The 27,110-nt window shown below is 41.3% G+C and overlaps 2 protein-coding genes and 1 long non-coding RNA gene across 7 annotated transcripts in view; 1 reads left to right on the plus strand and 2 right to left on the minus strand.

Moving 5' to 3' along the window:
• RNF168 (ring finger protein 168) overlaps window positions 1-6,746 on the minus strand; it is a 40,483-nt gene extending 33,737 nt beyond the window's left edge. For 2 of the 4 annotated variants that reach the window (XM_025876081.2, XM_073894932.1), the window contains exon 1: window positions 5,807-6,746. In XM_025876081.2, coding sequence (XP_025731866.1) covers window positions 5,807-6,107 — 301 coding nt within the window. In that variant the 5' untranslated portion in view covers window positions 6,108-6,746. The remainder of the gene's footprint in view (window positions 1-5,806) is intronic. The other 2 variants (XM_025876074.2, XM_025876067.2) reach the window with 2 other exon arrangements.
• Window positions 6,747-6,799: 53 nt separating this feature from the next.
• Window positions 6,800-19,428, plus strand: LOC141373227 (uncharacterized). Of its 2 annotated transcripts, XR_012378935.1 has the most exons (3): window positions 6,800-6,962; window positions 10,367-10,413; window positions 19,260-19,428. It is a non-coding gene; the product is annotated as an uncharacterized lncRNA (long non-coding RNA). The 2 variants fall into 2 exon arrangements; XR_012378933.1 differs by lacking the exon at window positions 10,367-10,413 and having other exon boundaries at window positions 6,816-6,962.
• Window positions 13,767-18,166, minus strand: SMCO1 (single-pass membrane protein with coiled-coil domains 1). Its single transcript, XM_025869076.2, has 3 exons — window positions 18,041-18,166; window positions 14,658-14,807; window positions 13,767-14,233 (listed from the first exon to the last, which is right to left on the minus strand). The coding sequence occupies exons 1-3, from the start codon at window positions 18,088-18,090 to the stop codon at window positions 13,789-13,791; spliced, it is 645 nt and encodes a 214-aa protein (XP_025724861.1). The 5' UTR covers window positions 18,091-18,166; the 3' UTR covers window positions 13,767-13,788.
• Window positions 19,429-27,110: the final 7,682 nt, after the last annotated feature.

Here is a 27,110-nt window from a genome sequence, read left to right on the forward strand (position 1 = left end):
TCCCCCAAAATTTACTAAATCTCGTAAGAAAAATAAGAATCCTTGGCACTTGAGCCACAACCTTCCCCCCCCACTACCAAGCTAAACAAGATGGAGGCTCCACTCCAAGTGGGGTGGCCAAGCCAGGGCTCCATGTCTCCCCAGCTCCTGGTATAGGGCTATGGCATCCCTCTGGGAGGAACAAACTGCCAGCATGTCTTATCCCTTCCACATCACTGTTGCAGAGGCTGAATTCCAGGTAAGTGGACCTGAGAGACCGTGGGTTCCCTTCCTCCATCCACTTCATATGCACAGAAAGGAAGCGTTACCCTAGGCATAGCAGGTAGAGAATACTAGGGCCCCATTGCCCTCATCACAGCTCATTCATAGGGTAAAGTTTCTAGGGCAGGCAAGCCAAGAAGACTGGAGGCTACTATGCCAGGCTACTGTCCTGTTCATAAAGAGAGAAGCCAGCCATTGTCTTTGCCTCTAGGTCTAGAGCACTGACTCAGATTTTGCCCAGGGAAAGAGGCAGACCATAAGAACTGAGAGCTCCAAAGATCTCCCGCAAAGAAAATAGGTTTATTTAGAACAGAATGTGGAGAAGTCCAAGCATAACACCAGTTTGGGCACCTGGGTGGCTCAGTTGATTAAGTGTCTGCCTTTAGCTCAGGTCATAATCTCAGGATCCTGGGATGGAGCCCGCTTCTTCCTCTCCTTCTGCCCTTCCCCTACTCTCATGGTTTTTTTTTCCCCTCTCTCTCTCAAATAAATAAATTAAATCTTTATTTAAAAAAAAGAGAAAATAACACAAATTTTAGTGATAAGCACTTAAGAGAAGGCTGATGGAGTGCTGTCAGCAAAATGGCAGGGCAGGCAGCTCCAAGCTCTCATCCCTCCATAGAAATAAGAAAAACCAGGTAGAAACTATCAGAGCCAACATCGTCAGAACTCTGGAAAACAAAGGTTTACAGCAACCCAGAAAATAGTGAATCAAGAAAAAGGCAACTTCAAAATAGGAGGAAAGTTCTGTGGCATTTTTATTCTTGCCCTACCTCCTCCTCAGTGTAGTGGCAGTCTTGAAGGATATCTACATTCTGACAATGGGACACTGGTTCTGGACGGGGTGGAGCATACCCAGGGCAAGACACATGCTCCAAAAACACACAAGACCCTTAAACTTTCACCTTGGGCTGATTCCCTAGGCTCAGTGCAAGTCTGGCTAAGGACTGAAGGACTGCCTCCGCACTGAACCAATGTTCCAAGACAAAAAGGTGCTTTTTTGTTTCTTTTTGTTGTTTTTTTTTTTTAGCTCCTGACATGCAAGGAAATCTGTCAAAACGCTAACTGAAAACAAGCTAAGGCACAGAGACACAGATGACCACATACAACAAGGCAATAGTCTTTGCAAAAACAGTTTGGGAGTTAGTAAACAAATGGACAATTACAGCCTTCAACAATCAAAAAAAAAAAGGTAAACTGGGATGCCTGGGTGGCTCAGTTGCTTAAGTGTCTGCCTTCGGCTCAGGTCACGATCCCAGCATCCTGGGATGGAGCCCCACATTGGGCTCCTTGCTCAGTGGGGAGCCTGCTTCTCCCTCTGCCTGCCGTTCCCCCCGCTTGTGTGCGCTCTCTCTCTGACAAATAAATAAATTAAATCTTTAAGAAAAAAAAAGGTAAATTCAGGGGAAAGGGAAGACTGACTTACAGTATCACCACACTGTAACAGTCAAATGTCCAATTTTCTCAAAAAAAAAAATCACAAAGCATACAAAGAAAAAGTATGGACAATTCAAAGGAACAAAATAAATTAATAGAAACCATTTTTGAGGAGGTCCAGACATCAGATTTACTACCTAAAAACTTTAAAACAGCCATTTTATCAACAAATGGCACTGGGAAAACTGGCTATCTACATGTAAAAAAAATGAAGTTGGACACTTACCCCATACCATATTTAAAAAATTAACTCAAAATGAATTGAAGACCTAAATATAAGACATATAAAGTTCCTAGAAGAAAACAGGAAAAAAGCTTCATGACATTGAAATTTAGCAAAGATTTCTTGCATATGACACCAAAACCACAAGCAACAAAAGCAAAAATAGACAAATAGGACTACATCAAACTTAAAAACTACTGTGCATCAAAGGACACAATCAGCAGAGGAATTGTCTACCTATGGTATGGGAGAAAATATTTGCAAATCATATCTGATAAGGAGTTAACATCTAGAATATATAAAGAACACCAACAACTCAACAGTAACAAAAAACCAAATAACCCAATTAAAAAATGAGCAAAAAAAGACTTGAATAAACATTTCTCCAAAGAAAATATACAAATGGCAAAAAAACACATGCAAAGATGTTCAACATCATTAGTCATTAGAGAAATACAAATCAAAACCACAATGAGATAGCATCTCATACCTATTAGGATGGCTCCATTTAAAAAAAACAAAATAAAGCAAAACCCAGAAAGTAAGAAAGTAACAAGTGCTGACAAGGATATGGAAGAATGGAGTCCTTGCACACTGCTGGTGGTAATTTAAGAGTACACCTGCTATGGAAAAAGAGTATGGCAGTCCCTCAAAAAAATCCCCATAGAATTAGCATATGATCCAGCAATTCCCTTCTGGGTACATACTCAAAGAAGTTGAAAACAGGAACTCAAAAAAAGGCTTGTACACCACTGTTCACAGCAGCATTATTCACAATAGCCAGAAGGTAAAGTAACCCAAGTGTCCACTGATAAATAAACAAAATGTGGTAAATACATTCAATGGAATATTATTCTGCAATAGAAAAGAACGAAAAAAAATCTTTTTTAAGTAGGCACCATGCTGGGCATGGAGCCCAACGAGGGGCTTGAACTCATGACCCTGATATCAAGACCTAAGCTGAGATCAAGGGCTGGATGTTTAACCAACTGAGCCACCCAGGCGCCCCAGAAAGGAATGAAATTCTAACACATGCTACAATATGGATGAACCTTAAAGACATCTAAGTGAAATAAGCCAGATACAAAAGGACAAATACTATGATTCTACTTATATGAGATACCTAAAGTGGTCAAATTCATAGAAACTGGAAGTAGAATGGTGGTTAAAAGGGCTGGAGGGAGAAGGAACTGGAGAGTTACTATTTAATGGGTATGGAGTTTCAGTTTGGGAAAATGAAAAGAGTTCTGGTGAAGGATGGTGGTGATGACTGTACACCTGTGTGACTGTACTTAATGCCACTGAACTGTACACTTAAAAACAGTGGAAATGGCAAATTTTGTGTTGCATACTCTACCACAATTAAAAAGACCGAGACAGTAAAAAAATAAATAAAAAATAATAAATAAAAAAGACACAGATACTAAGATACCACTTCATACCTACTAGGATGGCTATTTCTAAAAAATAAAAATAAAAACACCAAAAAAACAGAACATAAGTGTTGGTGAGGATGTGGAGAAACTGGAACCATTATACATTGCAGGTGGGAATGCAGAATGGCACAGCCCCATGGAAAAGTTTGGCAGTTCCTCGAAAAGTTAAACATAGAATTACCATATGAGGAATGCCTAGGTAGCTCAGTCGGTTAAGCATCTGCCTTCAGCTCAGGTCATGATCCCAGACTCCTGGGATTGAGTCCTGCACTGGGCTCCTTGTTCAGCTGCTTCTCCCTCTGCCCTTTTAACCACCTGCCTGCTCTGCCTGCAGCTCTCCCTGCTTATGCTCTGACAAATAAATAAAATCTTTTAAAGTATCCTTTCTACCTTTATTAAAAAAAAAAAAAAAAGAATTACCATATGATCCAGCACTTCCACTCCTAGGTACATACACAAAAGAACAGGAAATGTTCAAATACTTATTATACATGAATATTTATATCAGCACTATTCAAACAGCCAAAAGCTGTAAACAACTCAAATGTCCGTCAATGGATGAAGATAAAAACAAAATATAATACAATCCATAAAATAAAACATTATTCAGCTCTACAAAGGAATGAAGTACTAATACATGCTACAACTGTGTATAACCTTGGAAACATCAACTGAAAGAAGTCAGACACAACAGGTCATATAATGTATGAATACATGTGTATGAAATATCTAGAACAAGGAATTTCATAGACACAAAGTCGATAGACACTTGGGAAGAAAGGATGGGAAGGGAGAAAAATGGAGAGTCACTGCCTAATGGTTAAAGAATTCAGGGTGATGAAAAAGTTTTGGAGGGGCACCTGGGTGACTCAGTTGGTTAAGTGTCTGCCTTTGGCTCAGGTCATGATCCCAAGGTCCTGGGATGGAGTCCTGCACCAGGATCCCTGCCTGCTCAGCAAGGACTCTGCTTCCCCCCCCCCACCCGTGCATGTTCTCTCAAGTAAATAAAAAAAAAAGTTTTGGAAACATAATGATGATGGTTGTACATTGTGAATATAATTACTGCCACTGAATTCTGCACTTAAAAGGTTAAAATGGGGGCGCCTGGGTGGTTCAGTTGGTTAAGCGACTGCCCCTCTCGCACTGTCTCTCATTCTCTCTCTCAAATAAATAAAATCTTTAAAAAAAAAAAGGTTAAAATGGCAAATTTTATGCTATATAAGAGCGCCTGGGTGGCTCAGTCATTGGGCATCTGCCTTCGGCTCGGGTCATGATCCCGGGGTCCTGGGATCGAGCCCCACACGGGGCTCCCTGCTCAGCTGGCAGCCTGCTTCTCATTCTCCCACTCCCCCTGCTTGTGTTCATGCTCTTGCTATTTCTGTCAAATAAATAAATCTTAAAAAAAAATTTTATGCTATATATATTTTACAATTCTGAAAAACTAATCATGTGAAATACCAAAACCAGTGAACTATACACTTTAAATGTATCAATTCTATGTGCAGGTATCAACAAAGCAGTTTTAATAAAGTGTAACTACTGCTGAAAACATCATTAAAATGGCAAATATGTTATATATATTTACCACATAAAAGTAATTCCCAAAAAAAGGCAAGTACACCAGAGCACAGGCACCATTTTCAAAGCCTAGACAAGAAACACTGCGTGGCTTATTGATCACATTAAGTGTGCTAGAGTCAAGTGTTCAGTATGGGGCACAGTGAAGAGCTGTTGAGTCTACAGGGTGGAGGGCTTTAAATAATAACTGAACTAGATGGAACTGGCTACTAAAAGCTAGTTGAGGTTCACTGCATGCTTAACGGAAGAATTAAATGAATGGAGATGTATTGCTGTAATCAAGTAAGTTAAGGAAATAACTGGGGCTTCTGGATGGTTCAGTTGGATAAGCAACTGCCTTCGGCTCGGGTCATGATCCCGGGGTCCTGGGATCAAGTCCCACATCAGGCTCCCCCTGCTCTGCGGGGAGCCTGCCTCTTCCTCTCCCTCTGCCTGTGCTCTGTGTGTGTGTGTGTGTGTGTGTAAATAAATAAAATCTTAAAAAAAAAACTGAAAGTAAAAGAAATAGTAATACAGGAATCCAGTACTTTTTGTACTTCTGCGGTTGCTCTACTGACTACTGCTCATCTGTGAATATTTATATAACTTTCACATGACTGAAGGCTCTATGTGGGCCATTCTTCTGGGTTTGTTTCTTTGTTGTCATTTTCAACCCAACAAACAACTGAACACAGTCTGGGCATTCTAACAATGAACAAAATGTTACCATAGACCTCAATCCACATTTTGGGGCCCATAAAACCCAAATCCCAGAGAAAAATTTAGACAAATATTAATCGGCTTTTTATCCTTTTCGAAAATGGATTAGTGGTGATTCACTTTTTGAAGGATTTTGATTTTTCAGACAACACGTACGCTGGGTTTTACTCACCGATTTCCTCTGATTCCTGCCCAGAAACTCTAAGCTTGCATTCCTTTGGATAGTGTTTTTGGATTAATTCCCACAGTTCCATGTTGACAAGAGAATTTCTTCGGGCATGGTATCGGGTCCACGAAGAGACCCGGCGGCGACAGAAGGGACAGCATAAACTCGCCTTTTCGACAGTCGATTGGAAGCATGGGTTACAGAGCGTGTGGTTACAAGGCAGTGTTATGGGCTCGATTAGGATTTCCACACAGATGCGGCACTGGCATTCCGACAAGGAGGGGATGGCGGTTTTGGGTACAGCCATTTTAATATGCTAAAAAGGTATACTCAACATCAATACCTGCAAGAGAAAGAATCTTATTTCCGGCCCAACTACGAAGAAAGGAAATTAACACCTTTGTGTTTAAATATTATGCCCAGCAGCGTATCAGAATTCAGAAACTGGGAGCATCACATAACGTCTTGAAGCAAAAAGGCGCTCTGCGATCCAGGGAAACAGGACTACCCTGGAAGGCGGCGTATTTATCCATGTTTAAATGTCGGGTAAGGAAACGAACCTTTCCGTCGGGAGACCTATGCTGCTCCGAGGCATTAACACAACCGTTGCGGCAAGGCTGGCAGTGCGCTCCAGCTCTCCCGCCCGGCGGGAGGTACGCGCCAAGTTCCCCTCCTCCCTCTTACCAGCTGAGGGTGCTCCCTTAGCTCCCAGCAGCCAAGCCCGAGGCCGCCCAAGCCCGAAGCTTCGGGGCCTCAGCTCCGAGAAGAATGCTGTTTCCGCCCGGACGCCGAGCTGCGCGGGAGGACTTCCGTTTTACCGTTGTTGTGGCGGCAGCACGCGAGCCGCCACGTTCCAGCTTTCGTGCACCTGGAGTCGTTTCCCGGCGCTTTGAGCCCACACTCCCCTTTTCTCGGTCAGCCAAAAATACCTAATCTTAGCAGTGGTGCCGTAGCAACCCGACAAGGGGTAGTGACATCACAACTGCCCACCCAAACGGCCCCTCCCACCCAGAGAACCGCCCAAGGGCCGACACAGCTGAAGTTCCGCAGGGCGGGACTTCCGGGTCCTGTGAGCGCCGTCCGCCCCGCCCCGGCCCGGCCCGCTCCCTGCCCGGCGGAGGGCCCTCCCCTTGCGTTGCAGTGTCGTTCGCTGCGGAAACCCGTGAGTGTCGCGAGGTTGGTCCCTGGCAGAAAAAGGGAAACCTTGAGACAAATTAAAGACCAAACAGAAATTTTAAAAATTTTCCCCTCTTCTTAAAATTCTACTCCTCAGGCTACTTTTCTGTTTCTGCTATCTTGTACCAAACCTCTTAGGTCGTTTTCTAGTGTTCTTAGGAAGCATCTTCTAGGTTGATCTCCTAGAAGGGATGTGGCCAGAGAATTGGCAAACTTGATACAGTTTAACATGCACTGCCGCTGCCTTCTCTAACACACCCGTTCTGAAGTCTGAGGCCCAGAGATAGGTTGTTTTAGGATTGCCTTCCCTTCTAAGTGTTGTCCAAAACCGACTTTTTGTGTTCTGGGGCCGAAATTTGTAAGGCGAAGACAGAGCTTGGGTATAAAGAAGGAAGATAGTTTATTGCTTCGCCAGGCGAAGGAGGCTGCAGCAGACTCATGCCTCCAAGACTTCAAGCTCGCCCAGGGCAAAAGGCTGAGGGATTCCATAGGCATTACAGGATCTGGGCAGTTTCGGCAGGAATCTGGTACGTGCTGTCCCCACTTTTCTTATGTTTTCAAGGTGGTCTCAGGACTAGCGCTGCCATGGGCCATCCAAGTCTCATTACTAAGTATCTGCATCACCCAGTTCTTGGAACAAAAGATTCTACAGAAAAACAAGTGAAAGGGAGGGGAGGCCTCAAGAATGAGGAAGAGAACAATCTGTGCAGTTTAAAGTCAAGATTTGCTGAAGCATTAGTGTGTCCCTCTTAATTTCCATCCATTCATTTCTTCTTTATTTTTATTTTTTAAACCATGTTATTAATTTTTTTTACTATTTGTTTCAGGGTACAGGTCTGTGATTCATCAGTCTTATATAATACCCAGTGCTCATTACAACAAATACCGTCCCCAGTGTCTATCACCCAGCCACCCCATTCCCCCACCCCCTCCCCTACAGCAATCCACAGTTTGCTTCCTAAGATTTAGAGTCTCTTATGGTTTGTCTCCCTCTCTGGTTTAGTCTTTTTTCATTTTTTCCTCTCTTCCCGTATGATCCTGTGCCTTGTTTCTTAAATTCCACATATCAGTGAGATTATATGATAATTGTCTTTCTCTGATTGACTTATTTCGCTTAACATAATACCCTCTAGTTCCGTCCACGTCCTTGCAAATGACAAGATTTCATTTTTGATGGCTGTGTAACACTCCATTATATACATATTCCATTGTATATATATACCACATCTTCTTTACCCATTCATCTGTTGATGGACATCTAGGCTCTTTCCATAGTTTGGCTATTATGGACATTGTTGCTATAAACATTGGGGTGCAGGTGCCCCTTCAGATCACTACATTTGTATCTTTGGGGTAAATACCCAGTAGTGCAATTGCTGGGTGTAGGGTAGTTCTATTTTTAACCTTTTTGAGGAAACTCCATACTGTTTTCCAGAGTGGCTATACCAGCTTGCATTCCCACCAACAGTGTAGGAGGGTTCCCCTTTCTCCGCATCCTTGCCAACATCTGTCGTTTCCTGACTTGTTAAGGTTAGCTGTTCTGACCAGTGTGAGGTAGTTTCTCATTGAGGTTTTGATCTGTCTTTCCCTGATACCGAGTGATGTTGAGCACTTTTTCATGTGTCTGTTAGCCATTTGGATATCTTCTTTGCAGAAATGTCTGTTCATGGGGCACCTGGGTGGCTCAGATGGTTAAGCGTCTGCCTTCGGCTCAGGTCATGATCCCAGGGTCCTGCGATTGAGTCCTGCACTGGGCTCCTTGCTCAGCGGGGAGCCTGCTTCTCCCTCTCCTTCTGCCTCTCCCCTTGCTCATGCTCTCTCTCTCTCTGTATCTCTGTGTCTCAAATGAATAAATAAAATCTTTAAAAAAAGGAATGTCTGTTCATGTCCTCTACCCATTTCTTGATTGGATTATTTGTTCTTTGGGTGTTGAGTTTGATAAGTTCTTTATAGATTTTGGATACTAGCCCTTTATCTGATATGTCATTTGCAAATATCTTCCCCCATTCTGTTGGTTGTCTTTTGATTCTGTTGACTGTTTCCTTTGCTTGGCAAAAGCTTTTTATCTTGATGAAGTCCCAATTGTTCCTTTTTGCTTTTGTTTCCCTTGCCTTTGGCGATGTTTCTAGGAAGAAGTTGCTGCAGCTGTGGTTGAAGAGGTTGCTGCCTATGTTCATCTCAAGGATTTTGATGGATTCCTGTCTCACATTTGAGGTCTTTCATCCATTTTGAGTCTATTTTTGTGTATGGTGTAAGGAAATGGTCCAATTTCATTCTTCTGCATGTGGCCGTCCAGTTTTCCCAACACATTTGTTGAAGAGACTGTCTTTTTTCCATTGGATATTCTTTCCTGCTTTGTCAAAGATTAGTTGACCATAGAGTTGAGGGTCCGTTTCTGGGCTCTCTATTCGGTTCCATTGATCTATGTGTCTGTTTTTGTGCCAGTACCATACTGTCTTGATGATGACAGCTTTGTAATAGAGCTGGAAGTCTGGGATTGTGATGCTGCCAGCTTTGGTTTTCTTTTTCAACATTCCTTTAGCTATTTGGGGTCTTTTCTGGTTCCATACAAATTTTAGGATTATTTGTTCCAGTTCTGTGAAAAAAGTTGATGGTATTTTGACAGGGATTGCATTAAATATATAGATTGCTCTAGGTAGCATAGACATTTTAACAATATTTGTTCTTCCAATCCATGATCATGGAATGCTTTTTTTTTTCATGGAATGTTTTTTCATTTCTTTGTCTTTCTCAATTTTTTTCATGAGTGTTCTATATTTTTCTGAGTACAGGTCCTTTGCCTCTTTGGTTAGGTTTATTCCTAGGTATCTTATGGTTTTGGGTGCAATTGTAAATGGGAGAGAAACTCCTTAATTTCTCTTTCTTCTATCTCATTTTTGGTGTATAGAAATGCAACTGATTTTTATATCCTGCCACTTTGCTGAATTCCTGTATGAGTTCTAGCAATTTTGGGGTGGAGTCTTTTGGGTTTTCCACATAGAGTATCATGTCATCTGCAGAGTGAGAGTTTGACTTCTTCTTTGCCGAATTCAGATGCCTTTTATTTCTTTTTGTTGTCTGATTGCTAAGGATGGGACTTCTAATACTATGTTGAATAGCAGTGGTGATAGTGGACGTCCCTGCCATGTTCCTGACCATAGGGAGAAAGCTCTTAGTTTTTCCCTATTGAGAATGATATTCACTGTGGGTTTTTCATAAATGGCTTTTATGTTATTGAGGTATGTACCCTCTATCCCTACACTGTGGAGAGTTTTGATCAAGAAAGGATGCTGTACTTTGTCAAATGCTTTTTCTGCATCTATTGAGAGTATCATATGGTTCTTGTCCTTTCTTTTATTTATGTAGTGTATCACATTGATTGATTTGCAGATGTTGAACCACCCTTGCCGCCCAGGAATAAATCCCACTTGGTAATGGTAAATAATCCTTTTAAACCATTCATTCATTTAAAAAAAAATTTTTTTTTTATTTATTTGACAGAGAGAGATAGTGAGAGCAGGAACACAAGCAGGAGGAATGGGAGAGGGAGAAGCAGGCTTCCAGCCGAGCAGGGAGCCCTATGTAGGGCTCGATCCCAGGATCCTAGGATCATGACCTGAGCTGACGCTTAATGACTGAGCCACCCAGGCGCCCCCCTCCATTCATTTCTATAGCAGTTTTGTAGGGCTTGGAAAACAAACTACAGGGCTGCCTTGATCCTGGGGCTTAGCTGTCATGTGCATCATTTATGATGTACTACTGTATTATTAAATTTCAATCTAGAACAATCAAAATTACAAAGGAGGTAAAAAGTATTTTAACATTTTATACATTCTGAAATAAGTTTTCCACTTTGATACTAAGTTCTTGTGCTGACACCTGATCCTACCGTTTTGAATTCTATGAAAAAAGTAGGTTTTGGGACATCTGGCTGGCTCAATTGGTAGAGCATGCGACTCTTGATCTCATGTGATCTTGAGCCCCACAGTGGGTGTAAAGATTACTTAAAAATTAAAAAAAAGAAAAGAAAAGTAGATTTTGGCTAGAAAAACCACAGGAACGAAATAGACTGATCCCTAGTACTTAAGAACCAAACCAAGAGGCAGAAAATAGAATGATGGTTGCCAGGGGCTGGGAAAGTTACTGTTAAATGGGTACAGAGTTTGTTTTCAGATGGATGGTAGTAATGGTTGCACAATATTATGAATGTATATAATACACTGAACTGTCCACTTAAAAATTGTTAGGGTGGTAAATTTTGTTATATGTATTTTACCACAGTAAGAAAAATGTTTTAAACAACAAAACCAAAAGAAAAGAAAAGGAAAAGAAAAGAAAAACAACCTGGAAAAAAACTCAGGCCTGAGTTTTTGAGGAAATATTACAAAAATGTGGAGAAAGAGAAGAAAATCACTGCATGAATACAGTCTTTAAGGTCTTTTGGGTTTGCTGAGGCCATTCAGGTTGGCCAGATGGTTTCAGATGGAGATAAACCAAGGATATGTGGGCCCTTGGTAGAGTTTTGGGAGCTTTCATTTTGTTTTAATGTGAATTCAGAAACCTGTGGTTGTCAATCCACTTGTCCATGATATCAACACCTTAGCCTAAAATTTCAGCTCCCTAATATGGTCCCAACCTTCTTTTCCCTGTGAAACCCCCCTTTATTCTTTCTTTCTTTTTTTTTTTTTTAAGGTTTATTAGAGCATGAGCGCAGTGGAGAGGGGCACAGAGAGAGGGAGAGAAACTCAAGCAGACTCTGTGCTGAATGTGGAGCCGGATTTGAGGTTGGATCCCATGACCCCTAGATCATGACCTGAGCTAAAACCAAGAGACGGACACCCAACAGACTGAGCCACCCAGAAGCCCCCTCCCATTATCCTTTTAAACATTCAACTATGATCTAGTCGCTGGTGTCCAAATCTTGTGCTTTCAGGCCATAGTTTGAAATCTTAACTCATGAGTTACTTTGGTGCTTTGCCTACTTGAAGGATCAATTCAATGTGCTTCCTCCAGGAAGTATTCCTCAGTCTTCAATCACACAGTGATAACTCTCCTCTGAACTCACCCAGTCATGTATTGCCTACTGATAGTGGTTTTTATTATTGTCTTATTATTTGACTCTTAACATTTTGATTTATATGTCCAGGTATTTATGTCTGTGTAATGGATACATTTTATGTGCTTCTTCAGATTTCCTTGGCCTTGTTTACTTTCTGGACCCACAGTCCCTTGCTCTGCCTGGGGCTGACCAGTTGCATTTCTAGAATCTCTGGCTCTTCCTATCACTTCTGGACTCCAGTGAAACATTGCACTGAGCAAGACAGGCACTGGCTTCCCACTGGCTGCTGGGAGGACTTAAATGATGCATCCTGGAAGTATGGTGGGGGGGGCAGTTACTCCCCATGGAACAAACTTCAGCCAACTGAAAACAGTAGACTAAATGAGCATGACAGAGAAATTCCCTTTCCATCTTCCTTCCAAGACATGGTTTCTCCAAACAGTGTGTCTGGGGAGGACAAGAAAAAAAAGTGCATTCTTTTCCAAGATTTTATTTATTTTTTATTATTTATTTGTTTATTTGAGAGAGAGTGAGCGAGGTGAGGAGCAGAGGGAGAAGCAGGCTTCCCGTCGAGCAGGGACCCCGATGTGGGGCTCGATGCCGGGATCCTGGGATCATGACCTGAGCCGAAGGCAGCCGTTTAACCGACTGAGCCACCCAGGCACCCCTCAAGATTTTATTTTTAAGTAATCTCTACACCTAACATGGGGCTTAAACTTACAATCTTGAGAGCAAGAGTCTAATGCTCTACCAACTGAGCCAGCCAGATGCTCCAAGACTGAGTGCATTTATCTACCAAGCAAGCTGCTGTGTCTCATGGCTTATTTTCAAAGAGGGCCAGCAAGGTAACACATCATATTGTATTACTTTGAATCCCCTACCTAACTCCTTCCAGAATGTTACCTCATTTTGGTTAATCTGAATTTGTACCTCTCAAATAATGCATAAGCACTTAACCTTTACCTGGAAGACAGGGTCCACATTTTTAAATGTTTCTGTTATTCGCAGCACCTAGTACATGGCATTTGGTGTTCAATAAAATTTTTTTACAATTTTATTTTTAAGGAATTTCTGTATCCATTATGGGGCTCAAACCTACAACCCTGAGATCCAGAATCACGTGCTTTATCAACTGAGCCAGTCAGGCGCCCCAATAAATATTTTAATATATAGTCAATGTATATGAGTTCCCTTTCCAGTGTAAAATAACTATGGTAGTGTACTAGAGAGAAAATGCACAACATACAATATATATTAGGTGTTTTTATTGTTTGTCTTTTAGTACATAGTACATTCACATGGTTCAAAATTCAAAATGTACAAAATGGACTAACAGTGAAAAGAATTCCTCCTATCTTTGACCCCTAGCCTCTTCATTTTTTTGAATGAGACAACCAATGTTCTTACTTTCTAATGTATCTCTCCAGAGGAAGCTTATGAAGTTTATGGATATAATAGCTTGTGTGTGTGTGTGTGTGTGTGTGTCCTTTTTTTCTACTTAACAATATATAGGAAATATTTTTAAACAATACATCTTGGTAATAACTCCTTATCATTTTACAGTTACACAAAGAACTTCTTCATTCTCTTCTATTGCTACACAGAAAGTATCCACTGTATCAATTTATCATAGTTAGTTTAAGGTTCCCCTCACTTTTGCTATAAAAATAAGCCTGTAATAAATTGTACATACATCTTTTTTTCTCCATTTTCAAGATAAACTGCTGGAAGTAGAATCTCTTGGTCATCAAAGTTAGTTTCTGACTGATGGTATCAACTCTTTTAGGGATGACTTTTTCTCTTCGGGGGCCTTCACTGCTTTCCCCTTCTCAATGACCTGAACAGCCCTCAGCAAACTATCCTGCAGAGCCTGGTTCTTTACCATGTTGGTGATCAGGCAAGCGACATCCCTGGTATACATCTGCCTCACTTTAGTACCATAGTATTCTGCCTTGTTACCATGGGCAATAAAGAAGGTACAAAGTGCTGTGATATCTCCTTCTTGCAGCCCACGCTCCTCCAGGACAGACTCCCACACGACTCTAATGCGCTGGTTCTTGACTTTTCGTCTCAGGACAGAGGCTAAGGTGGGAAGACCTTGCACCAGGTCTGGCAGCTTCTCAAGCACACAAGTGTGCAAGCAGATGAGTACTTCGATAATGTAGCTGTATAAAATATTCAGTTCCATTGAAGTGAATCTACAAAAAATGTGGAGAGCTTCTTAATCAGTAGAACTCCTTATGTACAAACATAAAACTAATTCTATTAGGATACAAACCCATGAGAAGAACCAGGGACTGTATTTTAGAAAATATTTTAGAATAGGGCATGCCCTACATGGGGTAGCTTAGTTCTCAGGCCCCTCACACTACACATTTCTCAACAGCAGAGGAGTTATGTCACCCATCTCTGTGTTAGCAAGACACTGTCAGAAAAGAGACACTGTGACGAGATGTATATGGCAGTACTGGCCTATCAACAGGTGCTCAAATTAACTTTTTTGAATGAATTGACCTCCGAAAATATAATTTCTTCACAACCCATTGAAATTCAAGTTTAGAATGACCACTGCAAGCTCTCATGAAGCCACAAAATTCCACCGCTTTCTCACTGGATACTCACTTTGTTGCCAGAACTGCTCTCCACAGCTCATCTTGGGCTGCCTGGCTTGCCAGAGCCTTGCTATGCTCTTCAAATCTCTGGGTCAGACTATCCTTGGTGCAGTCCAGTTCTTTAAACTGTGCTTCTAAAGCTTGGAGTTTGTGGTCTACTCTATAGAATAAAAGAATCAAGCGGGACTTTAGGACAGGGGACAAAACCTTAGTTTTGCCTTAAGATAAAGTTCTAAAACAAAAAAAAAGATAAAGCTCTAATACACTGTTTATAACTGCCATTAATTTGGGTAGCTATTTAAATGATGAACAGATGTTCCTATTTGCTGTTCTCCCTAACCATCATCCTATGTCCTATATTCCTTATATTGCCAAACCTTTCAATCGTCTGATTACTTGAATTATCTGCCATGTCTTGATTTTTGTATTGTACTTTATATTTTCAAAAGTATTTTAGGGGCGCCTGGCTGGCTGAGTCAGTGGAGCCTGCAACTCTCAATCTCAGGGTCTTAATTTCAAGCCCCACATTGGGCATGGAACCTACTTTAAGAAAAGAAGTATTTTAAATACAAGCATTACTTTGATTCTCACAACAACCATAAGAAATGAAGCAGTCATTTTTATCATTTTACAGATAAAGAAATTGAGGGGTGCCTGGCTGGCTCAGTCAGAAGAGCATGAGACTCTTGATCTTGGGGTCATGAGTTCAAGACCTACATGAATGTAGAGATTACTAAAAAATTAAGTAAACTTTACAGATAAAGAAATTGAGTCTCCAAAAGATTGAGACCTAATGTCATAGCTAGCTAGTGCTGGGACCAGTATTTAATAAGGTGCATTTCTCTATTCTGACTGCCCAAATCCTATCCTACCTTCAGGATAAGCTCACTTTCCACTGTTTGCTTGAATCCCCTAGCCTTTCTTTTCTTTTTTTTTTTTTAAAGATTTTATTTATTTATTTGAGAGAGAATGAGAGATAGAGAGCACGAGAGGGAAGAGGGTCAGAGGGTCAGAGGGTCAGAGGGAGAAGCAGACTCCCCGCTGAGCAGGGAGCCCGATGTGGGACTCGATCCCGGGACTCCAGGATCATGACCTGAGCCGAAGGCAGTCGCTTAACCAACTGAGCCACCCAGGCACCCTCCCCTAGCCTTTCTGCCTGGAGATCACCCTGCCGACTTAATTTTCACAGGGACTGCCTCCATTACCTGCCACTCCCCACCTCCTGCTTTATTTTTAGAGTTAGCATTTCATGAATGAAATTGTAAGCTTTTGGAGGGAGGGAATCAGAGACTATTTCTGAGACAACTTTATACCTGTCCCCTAATACCTAGCAAAGGCCTTAGACAGAAGTAATAAAATAACGTCTCATATGATCCACATCCACGATGTGAATGAGTTGCTGAGCTGTGTAACCCAACATGGGCATTTTGGGTAGCTCTGAACAACCTAATCATCAGGGGGCGCTGTGGCACCAGAATTATGTCAAACTGACTCACAGAGAACTGAAACAACGCAACTCACTGGCCTGAAGACCCCCCACATTGTTTTTCATGAAAGAAGTGATAGATAAATACATATACCACTTCCCTGAGCTTCCACGTCCCCAGTGACCTGAATACTTTTAGAGTTGCCCAGGTTCTGTCCTTGGCCATCTTTTCTTCTTGGTCCTCACTTTATCTCAAGGCTAATTCAGCTTCAGGTACCACATCTCTCCTAAACTCTAGACCTGTATCTTTAACTGTGTTTTGTGCATCTCACCTGGATGGAGACATCAAACTGTCCTAAACTGAACCTGCTAACTATCCCCCTCCCCCCAATCATCAGAAATTACTATGGTGGAATTTTCTCACTGTTTTGGATATTTTATTTACATATAGATAAGGCCCTCTATGAAATGTGTGGTGTTTCGTAGGAGTGTAAGCCTGCAGGACCTAATATGCCAGCAGTCTCCGTTTGCATGTCAAAACAATGTCATCTGGCATACTGTTGGTATTAACGTTGACACCTTTAAGACAATATTGCTTATAGGTCATCTCTAGGTTGAACTCTATAGAGAGAAACTCTAGCTTGTCAGTCAGTATAAAAGTTCACAATTGTTAACAGTTTTTGGAAAGCCTCTCACCAAAAGGCATTCCCACACCATTCCAAATAAATCCTAAACAACATGTCTGCAAATCCAAGTCTGCTTTCTACTACAATCCCCCAGTTTAGTTAGTGATATCACCAGCTATTCAATTGCTTGAACTAGAAATCTCAGAATAATTTTTACCTTTTTTTCTTCCTCTCCATTAATGCCTCTGAACTATCCCTTCCTCTCCATCACCACTAAACCAGTTAATAACTATCTTTCACTTTGACCTAGGATTACAGGAGCCTAAATGAATCCTTGCTTTCAATTTCTGCTACCTCTAATCCATCCTCTAGAAATATGCTTTTTTTTTTTTAAGATTTTTAAAAAATTTATTTGTCAGAGAGAGAGCATGAGAGAAAGAGAGAGAGAGGGAGAAAGAAAGCACAAGCAGGGGAAGTGTCAGGCAGAGGGAAAAGTAGGCTTCCTGCTGAGCAGGGAGCCCAATGCAGGGCTCGATCCCAGGACCCTGGGATCATGACCTGAGCTGAAGGCAGACGCTTAACCAGCTGAGCCACCCAGGCATCCCTAGAAATATGCCTCTAAAACACAATTCTGTTCATGTAACTCAACTGATTATCTATGTTGTCCATTGATACAGTTAGAGCCAAATTGGATATCCTCAGGAGGTTAAGCATAAAGCCCTTAGCCCTTTGCTCCCTTCTTCTGCCAGTCCTCTCATATCCTAGTCACTAACCACTTGCGACATCTAGCAGCTGACTGAACACAGCACACGATTCCAGGCTTCTGTGGCTTCCAAGTACTTTTCCTCACCCCAGAATTCCTTCCCATATTTTTCTTTCTCATAACTTTTTACTCATACTTTAAGATCCAGCTTAAATGTCTCTCTGTGAAGTGTTCCTTTTCCTAGTATAAAAGGCAAAATTTATTGATCCTTTCTTCATGTTCTCATAGCCCTTTAGGAACATTACCATCATAAGGTCATAAGGTCAATCACATTCTAGTATTTATGAATACTTCTGTTATCCATATAGGCTTTAAGCTCCTTGAGGACAGAAACCGTATTTCACTTATTTTGTGTACCTAGAATATAGCACATGAATGGAATTCACCTGGGAGTAATTTTTCTTTCTTATTTAGTTATATATATTTTTAACCTGGAAGACTTAAATCACTTTAAACAGAGACAGAATTCTAATTAGCATGTCTATAGTTCTTTGCCTATTTTTATTCTTTATTCTTCTCTTACCCATTTTCCCAGAAAAGCAGGCAATGCTTGCTCCCTCCCTGTAGCCCTTAGCAACCTTTTCATTGCCTCCTTCAAGGATATCAGGGCTGTGGTCTCATTGTTCATCTTCTTAAGGCAAAATGAAAGGAAACCAAACAAGGAAAACAAAAACCTAATGGAGGTTTGAATCCAGGGTTTTCTCCTGTCTTCCACTCAGCAACAGGCAGCGGCAGTATGAGTATTTGATCTAATTCTGCCTGAAAGGTCACTCAGTACAAGAAGCTTTTAATAGCTTGTCCATCCAAATATAGTTTCAGAGAACTCATCTTGTGAGCACAGGTGTCTTAGAACGCACATACTTGCTTTTGTAAAATGAGCCATAGTACATCAACATAGCAAAACAATCAGATGTAATCGTGGCTCTGTGTGTATTCCAATAAATGTATATATGGATATATACAAGGATTAAATTTGATGGAAATATTAGTCTCAAATTTTAACAGCTTCATTATTCAACTATAATCTAAATTAGGTTTAAAGAGATCCCCAGACCTTCTGTGATGTATTGTATCAATGCTAAAAATCTGATCATCCTTAGAAACTAATAATTATTTAGTATTAGATTAAGTATTGAGAATAAAAACAGACAGGGGTGCCTGGGTGGCTCAGTCGTTTAGAGGTCCAACTCTTGACTTCGGCTCAGGTCATGATCTCGGGGTCGTGAGATTGAGCCCCGTGCTGGGTGTGGAGCCTGCTTAAGATTCTCCTTCTCTCTGTCATGCTGTCTCTCTCTCTCTCTAAAAATACATACATACATATGTATGTACATAAATAAGGAAATAAACGCAGACATAAAACAGGACCCCTGAATTCAATGTGTTTAAAGTCCAAGTGGGAAGGCAGGACATATACTTAAAAAGAAAATGTATATAAAGTGTGCACCAAATAAGACCATAGAAATCATAGATGAGAGAGTAAGTCACTAAAGCCTTGGATAATGGAGAAATGCTAACATTGAAGGTAGGATTTGGGCTTAGCCTTAAAGGAAATGTAAGTCTTTGACTATCAGAGAAGACAGAGAAGGGTATTATAAACTGGAGTAATGTGCGCAAAATCACAAAGCAAGGTACACGATGTGGTCAGGAGACAATGGGTGGATATGCCTTAAGCAAAAAATTCATGTGAGGAAAAAAAAACAACATTTAATAAGATCTTAATAAAATCTTATTTATTTATAAATTAAAAAACATTTAATAGGATCTTAATATTTATTTGTTTGTTTGTTTGTTTGACAGAGAGAGAGAGCACAAGCAAGGGGAGCAACAGAGGGAGAGGGAGAAGCAGAGAGCCCGCCATTGGGCTCGATCCCAGGACTCTGGGATCATGACCTGAGCTGAAGGCACATGCTTAACCAACTGAGCCACTCAGATGCCCCTGAATAAATAAAATCTTAAAACAAAAAAACCAGAACAAAACTTAACCACATTTTACCATTTTTATGTGTACGGTTCCGTGGCATTAAGAACATTTACCCTGTTGCCCAACCATCACCACCATCCTTCTCCAGAACATTTTCATCTTCCTCAGCTGAAACTCTATACCCATTAAATACCAACTCCACATTCTCCCCTCTCAGTCCCGGAAACTACCATTCTACTTTTTGTCCCTATGAATTTAAGTCCTCTAGGTCCTCATATAAGTGGAAATTTATACTATTTGTCCTTTTGTGACTGGGAAGAAAGCTTTTCTGGTGACAAAAAACACACACATAGTAGAAATGGTCTCTCTTCATCCCTCATATTGTTGAATCTTCATGTAATGCCTGGTACTGCAGCAATCACCCTTTTCTGACGGTGACGGAACCAGCCACAGAGAGCAAGCCAGGATAGCAGAGCAGATGGATGAAAAGAACCTGTCATGATGGAAAGTAGTATGAAAGTTCCTCAAAAAATTAGAACTGGAAATCATATGATCCAGCAATCCCATTTCAGGGGATATATTAAAAAAAAAAAAATGAAAAGAGGATGTTGAAGAGGTTTCTGCACTCCGATGTTCCTTGCAGCATTACTCACAATAGCCAAGATATGGAAACAACCTAACTGTCCCGAAAGAAGGAAATCCTGCTGCTGTTTCAACATGGATGGACCTTGAGGGCGTTATGCTAAATGAAAAAAACCCAACAGAGAAAAACAAATACTGCGGAGTATCACATATGTGGAATCTAAATAAAAAGTCAAACTCAGAAACAGAAAGTAGAAAAGTGGTTGCCAGGGGTGGGTGATGTGGTTTTGGAATATAGGTGATGTTCGGTGGAGTGAGGTCTAGAGCTGATGAGCAAGAAAGAATTTTGAGACGCCTTTGGTGCAAAATGGTGGTTTTATTAAAGCACGGGGATAGGACCCGTGGGCAGAAAGAAGCTGCAGCACCGGGGTTGTGAGGGGTGACTGATAATATACTATGGGGTTGGAGGAGGTAAGGAAAAGGGAGGTTTTCAAAACAACTTTCATATGCCAAAGAGGACCCACCTACAAGATACCAGAGGCCTTGCCATTGTCAAGTTAAGGTTGTTTTCCCCTCTAGCAAGGTATTAACATTAAGATAGTTGGGAGATTCCTGGAAGAAAGTCACACATGTCCCACCCAGGAGTGGGGGTGGGAGTAGGCTGCCGGGGGTCAGCTTATACTTTGTCTTCAGCTAGCCTTTTGCTCCCTCATCAGTGAGGAGTGGGGGAAATAAGGAGAGGCTGCTAAAAGGGTAAGAAAAAAAAAAAACAACCCAAAACCAGAAACCTGTCCCAAATTAACCTCCCCTAGAATAATTCCATTGCTAGTGTGCTTATTGTAAGGAGTAACTTTGCCTTATTGATTACGCCTTTTTATTTGGGCTTCTGTACTTTTGTTTTTTAAAAAATTTATTTGACAAAGAGAAAGAACACAAGCAAGGGGAGCTGCAGGCAGAGGGAGAAGTGAAGCGGACTCCCTACTGAGCAGGGAGCCCGATGTGGGATTTGATCCCATGACCCTGGGATCTTGACCTGAGCCAAAGGTGGATGCTTAACTGACTGAACCATCCAGGCACCCCTTGGGCTTCTGTTCTTAAGGCATTAACAGTTCAGTGAAGGATACTTTATATATCAAGTTCCTCTTTGCTGAGGTTTCTTCTGAAGCCCATTCGTTTTCTTATGGGTAGGTCAGTGGCCAGAACCTTGACAAAGAAATAAAACAAGAGAAGGAAGGAGAGAATGGCGGAGACTCCGATTTAACCTGGTATCTCTGTCTTCTGCTCACTCAGAATAAGGCATTGTGGAACCCTGTCCCCAGAAGAATGTTTAAAGGAGGGCAAAGAGTAAAAAGTTCTGCTCTGGGGTCTCAGGTCATGACCTGAGCTGAAGGCAGACGCTTAACTGACTGAGCCACCCAGGTACCCTCCACTGACTACCTTTTGTCTGTGTAGACCTAAGCAATACCTGCTGATCACTCCATCCTTGATTGCCTGATTGCCTTTTATCTGTCCAAACTTTAGTAATTTCCTGATCTCGTCTGCTAGACTCATCTTCCAGACCCTCCAGTCCCCTGTCATATTGCTTTCCAAACTATTTTTTAAGTAGTGAATTTGATTTTTTATTTTTTTATTATTATTTTTTAAAGATTTTATTTATTTATTTATTTATTTATTTATTTATTTATTTATTTATTGTTAAGATTTTATTTATTTATTTGAGAGAGTGAGAGAATGAGAGATAGAAAGCACGAGAGGGAAGAGGGTCAGAGGGAGAAGCAGACTCCCCGCTGAGCAGGGAGCCCGATGCGGGACTCGATCCCGGGACTCCAGGATCATGACCCGAGCCGAAGGCAGTCGCTCAACCAACTGAGCCACCCAGGCGCCCCTAAGAAATTTTTTTTTTTTTAGATTTTATTTATTTGAGAGAGAGAGAATGAGAGATAGAGAGCACAAGAGGGAAGAGGGTCAGAGGGAGAAGCAGACTCCCCGCTGAGCAGGGAGCCCGATGTGGGACTCGATCCCGGGACTCCAGGATCATGACCTGAACCGAAGGCAGTTGCTTAACCAACTGAGCCACCCAGGTGCCCCTATTTATTTTTTTGACAGAAAGAGACACAGCGAGAGAGGGAACACAAGTAGGGGGAGTGGGAGAGGGAGAAGCAGGCTTCCCTCTGAGCAGGGAGCCCGATGTGGGGCTCGGTGGGATCACAACCTGAGCCAAAGGCAGATGCCCAACGACTGAGCCACCCAGGTGCCCCTAATATAGCTTTTATAATAAATCAGTAATAATGACTAAACTTTCCCTGGGTTCTGTGAGCCATTCTAACAAATTATCAAGTTTGAGGAGAGGGTAATGGGAACTTCTGATTTATAGTCAGTCAGAAGTGCATGTGACAACTTGGGACTTCTGATTAGTTTCTGAAGTGGGGACAGTCTTGTGGGACTAACTTGCAGGGTCTGCGCTAAATCTTGGGAGTTAGTTTTAGAATTGCATTAAACTGTAGGACACCTCACAAGTGTCTTCCAAGAACTGGAGAACTTCTTGGTGTGGAAAATCCCATACATTTGGTGTCAGAAGTATTGAGTATAGAGAGGAAATGGTGCTTTTCCTTTCAGACTTATCACAAAGTGAACACCCTCATGTAACTTTAGCCCATATCAAGAAATAAAATATTGCCGGGTGCCTGGGTGGCTCAGTTAGTTAAGCGACTGCCTTCGGCTCAGGTCATGATCCTAGAGTCCCGGGATCGAGTCCCACATCGGGCTCCCTGCTCAGCAGGGAGTCTGCTTCTCTCTCTGACCCTCTTCCCTCTCGTGCTCTCTATCTCTCATTCTCTCTCTCAAAAAAGAATAAGTAAAATCTTTAAAAAACAAAAAAAGAAATAAAATATTGCCAACATACCAGAATTGGCCGGGACCTCAGGGGCCCTCCCCATGATTGCTCTCCCTCTCTTCCCAAAAGGTAACTACTTAGGTAGTTTTGTAATGTCGGTAAGGTTCAGTGGGCTGAGGTCTGGAGCCGACGGCCAAGAAAGAATTCTCGAGACGTCTTTGGTGCAAAATGGTGGTTTTATTAAAGGACAGGAAAGAGCTGCTGCACCGGGGTTGTGGGGGGAAGGGAAAACGGAGATTTTCAAAAGAACTTTCATATGCTAAAGAGGACCTACAGGAGACTGGAGGCCTTGCCATTGTCAAGTTAAGGTTTTCCCCTCTTGTAAGGCATTAACATTAAGATAGTTGGGAGGGGTGCCTGGGTGGCTCAGTCAGTTAAGCGTCTGCCTTGGGCTCAGGTCATGATCCTAGGGTCCTGGGATCGAGCCCCGCATCGGGCCAGGGAGGCTGCTTTTCCCTCTCTCTCTGCCTGCCACTCTGCCTACTTGTGTTCTCTCTCTCTGTCAAATAAATAAATAAAATCTTTAAAAAAAAAAACCAAAAAACATTAAGATAGTTGGGAGCTTCCTGGAAGAATGTCACACATTTCCCATCCAGGAGTGGGGGGTGGGGGCGGTTTGCAGGGTGTCAGCTTATGCTTTGTCCTCAGCTGGCCTTCTGCTGCCTCATCAACTACTATTTCTCATTATATGTTAGTCTTGCCTATTTTTTTACCTTTTTGTAAATGGAATCATACAGTATGTATTTTAACAGCTTAATTGAGATATAATTTGTATATCATATAAATGACCCATTTTTTTAAATTAATTAATTTATTTATTTGAGAGGGAAAGAATGAGAGACAGCATGAGAGGGAGGAGGATCAGAGGGATAAGCAGACTCCCCGCTGAGCAGGGAGCCCGATGTGGGACTCGATCCGGGGACTCCAGGACCATGACCTGAGCCGAAGGCAGTTGCTTAACCAACTGAGCCACCCAGGTGCCCTAAATGACCCATTTTAAATGTGCAACCGAGTTTTAAGCATATTCACAGAGTTGTGCAACCATCACCACAATCAATGTTGAACATTGACATCACTACAAAAAGAAACCCTGTACCCATCAGCTGTCACTCCCCATTCCCTCCTAATCCCTCCACCCCTTGCCCCGGGACTAGCAACCATTTATCTACTTTTTGTCTCTATAGATTTTCTTGTTCTGGACATTTCATATAAGTGGAATCACACAATATACAGTTTTTTGTGACTGCTTCTTTTACTTAGCATAATATTTCCAAGATTCATCCATATTATAGCACATATCTATATTTTATTCCTTTTTATTGCTCTCATTATGTGGTGCAATGGACTGAATTGTATCCTCCAAAATTCAGATGTTGAGACCCAGTGTGACTATATTTGGAAATAGGGACTTTATTTATTTTTTTTATTTAAAAAAATTTATTTATTTATTTGAGAGAGAGAGAGAAAGCAAGAGCAAGGAGGAGAGGCAGAGAGAGAGAAAGAAGCAGACTCCCAGCTGAGCAGGGAGCCCGACATGGGGCTCGATCCCAGGACCAGGGGATCACTATCCAAGCTAAAGGCAGATGCTTAACTGACTGAGCCACCAAGGCGCCCCGGAAATAGGGACTTTAAAAAGGTAATTAAGGTTATGTGAGGTCATAAGGGTGGAGGCCTAATCCAATATGACTAACGTCTTTATTAGAAAAGGAGATACCAGGGATGTGCATGCATAAAAGAAAAGGCCAGATGAAGACACAGTGAGAAGACAGCCATCTGCAAGCCAAGGACTGAGGTCTTGGGAGAAACCAAACCTATATACACTTTGATATTGGACTTCCAGCCTCCAGAAATATGACAAATACTATTTGTGGTTTTTAAGCCATCCAGTCTCTGGTATTCTGTTATGGCAGCCCTCATAGGCTAATACAAGAACAAATGGAAATTCTAGCACTGAAATATACAACATCTGAAATTAAAAATGCACTGGATGAATTATGAGCTAGAGACGAGAAAGAAAATGATGAAGGATAGTTGGAAGAAAGGCAGGCAGGGACAAGGGGCCTACGCCCTAAGAGGAAACCACCCTTAAAAGGATTTTACACCACCCTGGAAAGAGCCCTCTACCCTTTCCCACATGACAGGTGAATGACAAAAATCTGATTGGATGACAGGCTCATGAAAGGTTAATCAGATTGAAACAGCCCATAAAAACCCCTAGACTTAGAAACGATGGTGGCAACCCTCTCGGGTCCCCATCCTCCTCAGGAGCTTTGTATTATCACTCAACAAACTTTGCTTTACTATCACTCAATAAACATTGCTTTGTTGCCCACCACTTTGTCTGGTCTACCTTTTCATTTTTCAAAGCATGTGACCAAGAACAGTGGGCCCTAAAGGAAAAGAAATCCTGTAACAAAAAGATCAATGAATCTGAAGACAGGTCAATAAAAACTCTTTAAACTGAAGCATAGAGAATTAAGGCTGAAGAATAATTAACAGAGCCTCAGTAAACTATGAGACAATATCAAGAATTCTTACATATGTATATATTAGAGTTCTGGAAAGAGAGGGAGGGAGGTAGAAAAAAATATTTGATGAAAGAAATGTTTCCTAATATGACATATGACACATATAATTCCTTGAAGTTAAAAGAAGCCCAAGCAGTTGTATGTATGTATGTGTATATATATATATATATAAAAACATACCAAAGGTGACAGTATTTGATAACACTGTGTTGCATAATTGAAATTTTCTAAGAGAGTAGAAATTAAATATTTTCACTGGAAAAAGATAAATATGTAAGGTAATGTATGTGATAATTAACTATATGGGTGGAATCCTTTTACAATGTGTGCATATATCAAATCATCACACTGTGCACTTTAAATATCTTATAATCTTATTTGTCAGTAAAGCTGGAAAAAAAAGAAAACCATACCAAAGCACATCAAAATCAAATGGTTGAAAGATAGCGATGAAGAGAATATCTTAAAAGCACCAAAGGAAAAAAAAGATGCATTAAATACAGAGAAATAAAAATAAACATCACTGCTGATTTCTCATCAGAAACAATACAAGCAGGGGAAGTTGGATTGTCTTGGAAAACAATTAAAACAAAAACAAAGGGAAAAAAACTATCAACCTACAATTCTCTGTCCAGCAAAAATATCCTTCAAAATTAAAGGTGAAATAAAAAGACGTTCATAAGGGGCGCCTGGGTGGCTCAGTTGGTTAGGCGACTGCCTTCGGCTCAGGTCATGATCCTGGAGTCCCGGGATCGAGTCCCGCATCGGGCTCCCTGCTCAGCAGGGAGTCTGCTTCTCCCTCTGACCCTCTTCCCTCTCGTGCTCTCTATCTCTCATTCTCTCTCTCTCAAATAAATAAATAAAATCTTAAAAAAAAAAAAAAGACGTTCATAAATAAGAAAGATAAGATTGGAGTAGGGTGGGCCCTTAATCCAATATGACTAGTATTGTCTTAGTTCTTTCAGGCTGCTATAAAAAAATATCACAGACCCAGTAGCTTATAAACACAGGAATTTATTTTTCATAGTTCAGGAGGCTGGGAAGTCCAAGATCAAGGCACCAGCATGGTTGCCTTCTGGTGAGGGCCCTCTTCCTGTTTCGTAGCTGGTAAGTTCTTGTTGTATCTTCACGTGATGGAAGAGGCTAGGGATCTCTCTGGAGTCCCTTTTGTAAGGCACTAATCCCATTCACAAGGCCTTCACCCTTATGACCTCAGCACATTACAAAGGCCCCACCTCTTGATACCTTTGGGGTTAGATTTCAACATATAAATTTTAGAGGGACAGGTTCAGACCATAAGTGTCTTTATAAGAAGAGAAGAGACCCAGAGAGACACACATAAGGGCAGATGTCATGTGATAGACAAAGGTAGATTGTACTCCTAGAGGCTGTAAACCATGGAATGCCAAGGGTTGTTAAACTAGGAAGATGTAAGGAAGGATTCTCTCCTACAGGCTTCAGACCCTGATGACAATTTGTTTGCAGACTTCTAGTCTCCAGAAAATTCTTAAGACATATTCTTTTATGTCTTAAGCCACCCAGTTTATGGTACTTTGGTATGGTAGTCCTAAGAAACTGATATGCATGTGTCCCTAGAGAAATGAAATGTATATCCACAATATATTTATATTATGAATATTTATAGCAGCTGTATTTATAATAGCTTGAACTAGAAACAAGCCAAGTTTCCATCAATAGGTGGATCAATTGACAAAATGTGGTAT

This window comes from Callorhinus ursinus, unplaced genomic scaffold (genome assembly GCF_003265705.2).
Source record: "Callorhinus ursinus isolate GAN/ISIS: 27379988/994484 unplaced genomic scaffold, GSC_fseal_2.0 scaffold1, whole genome shotgun sequence".
In the NCBI taxonomy this organism is placed as follows: Eukaryota; Metazoa; Chordata; class Mammalia; order Carnivora; family Otariidae; genus Callorhinus; species Callorhinus ursinus.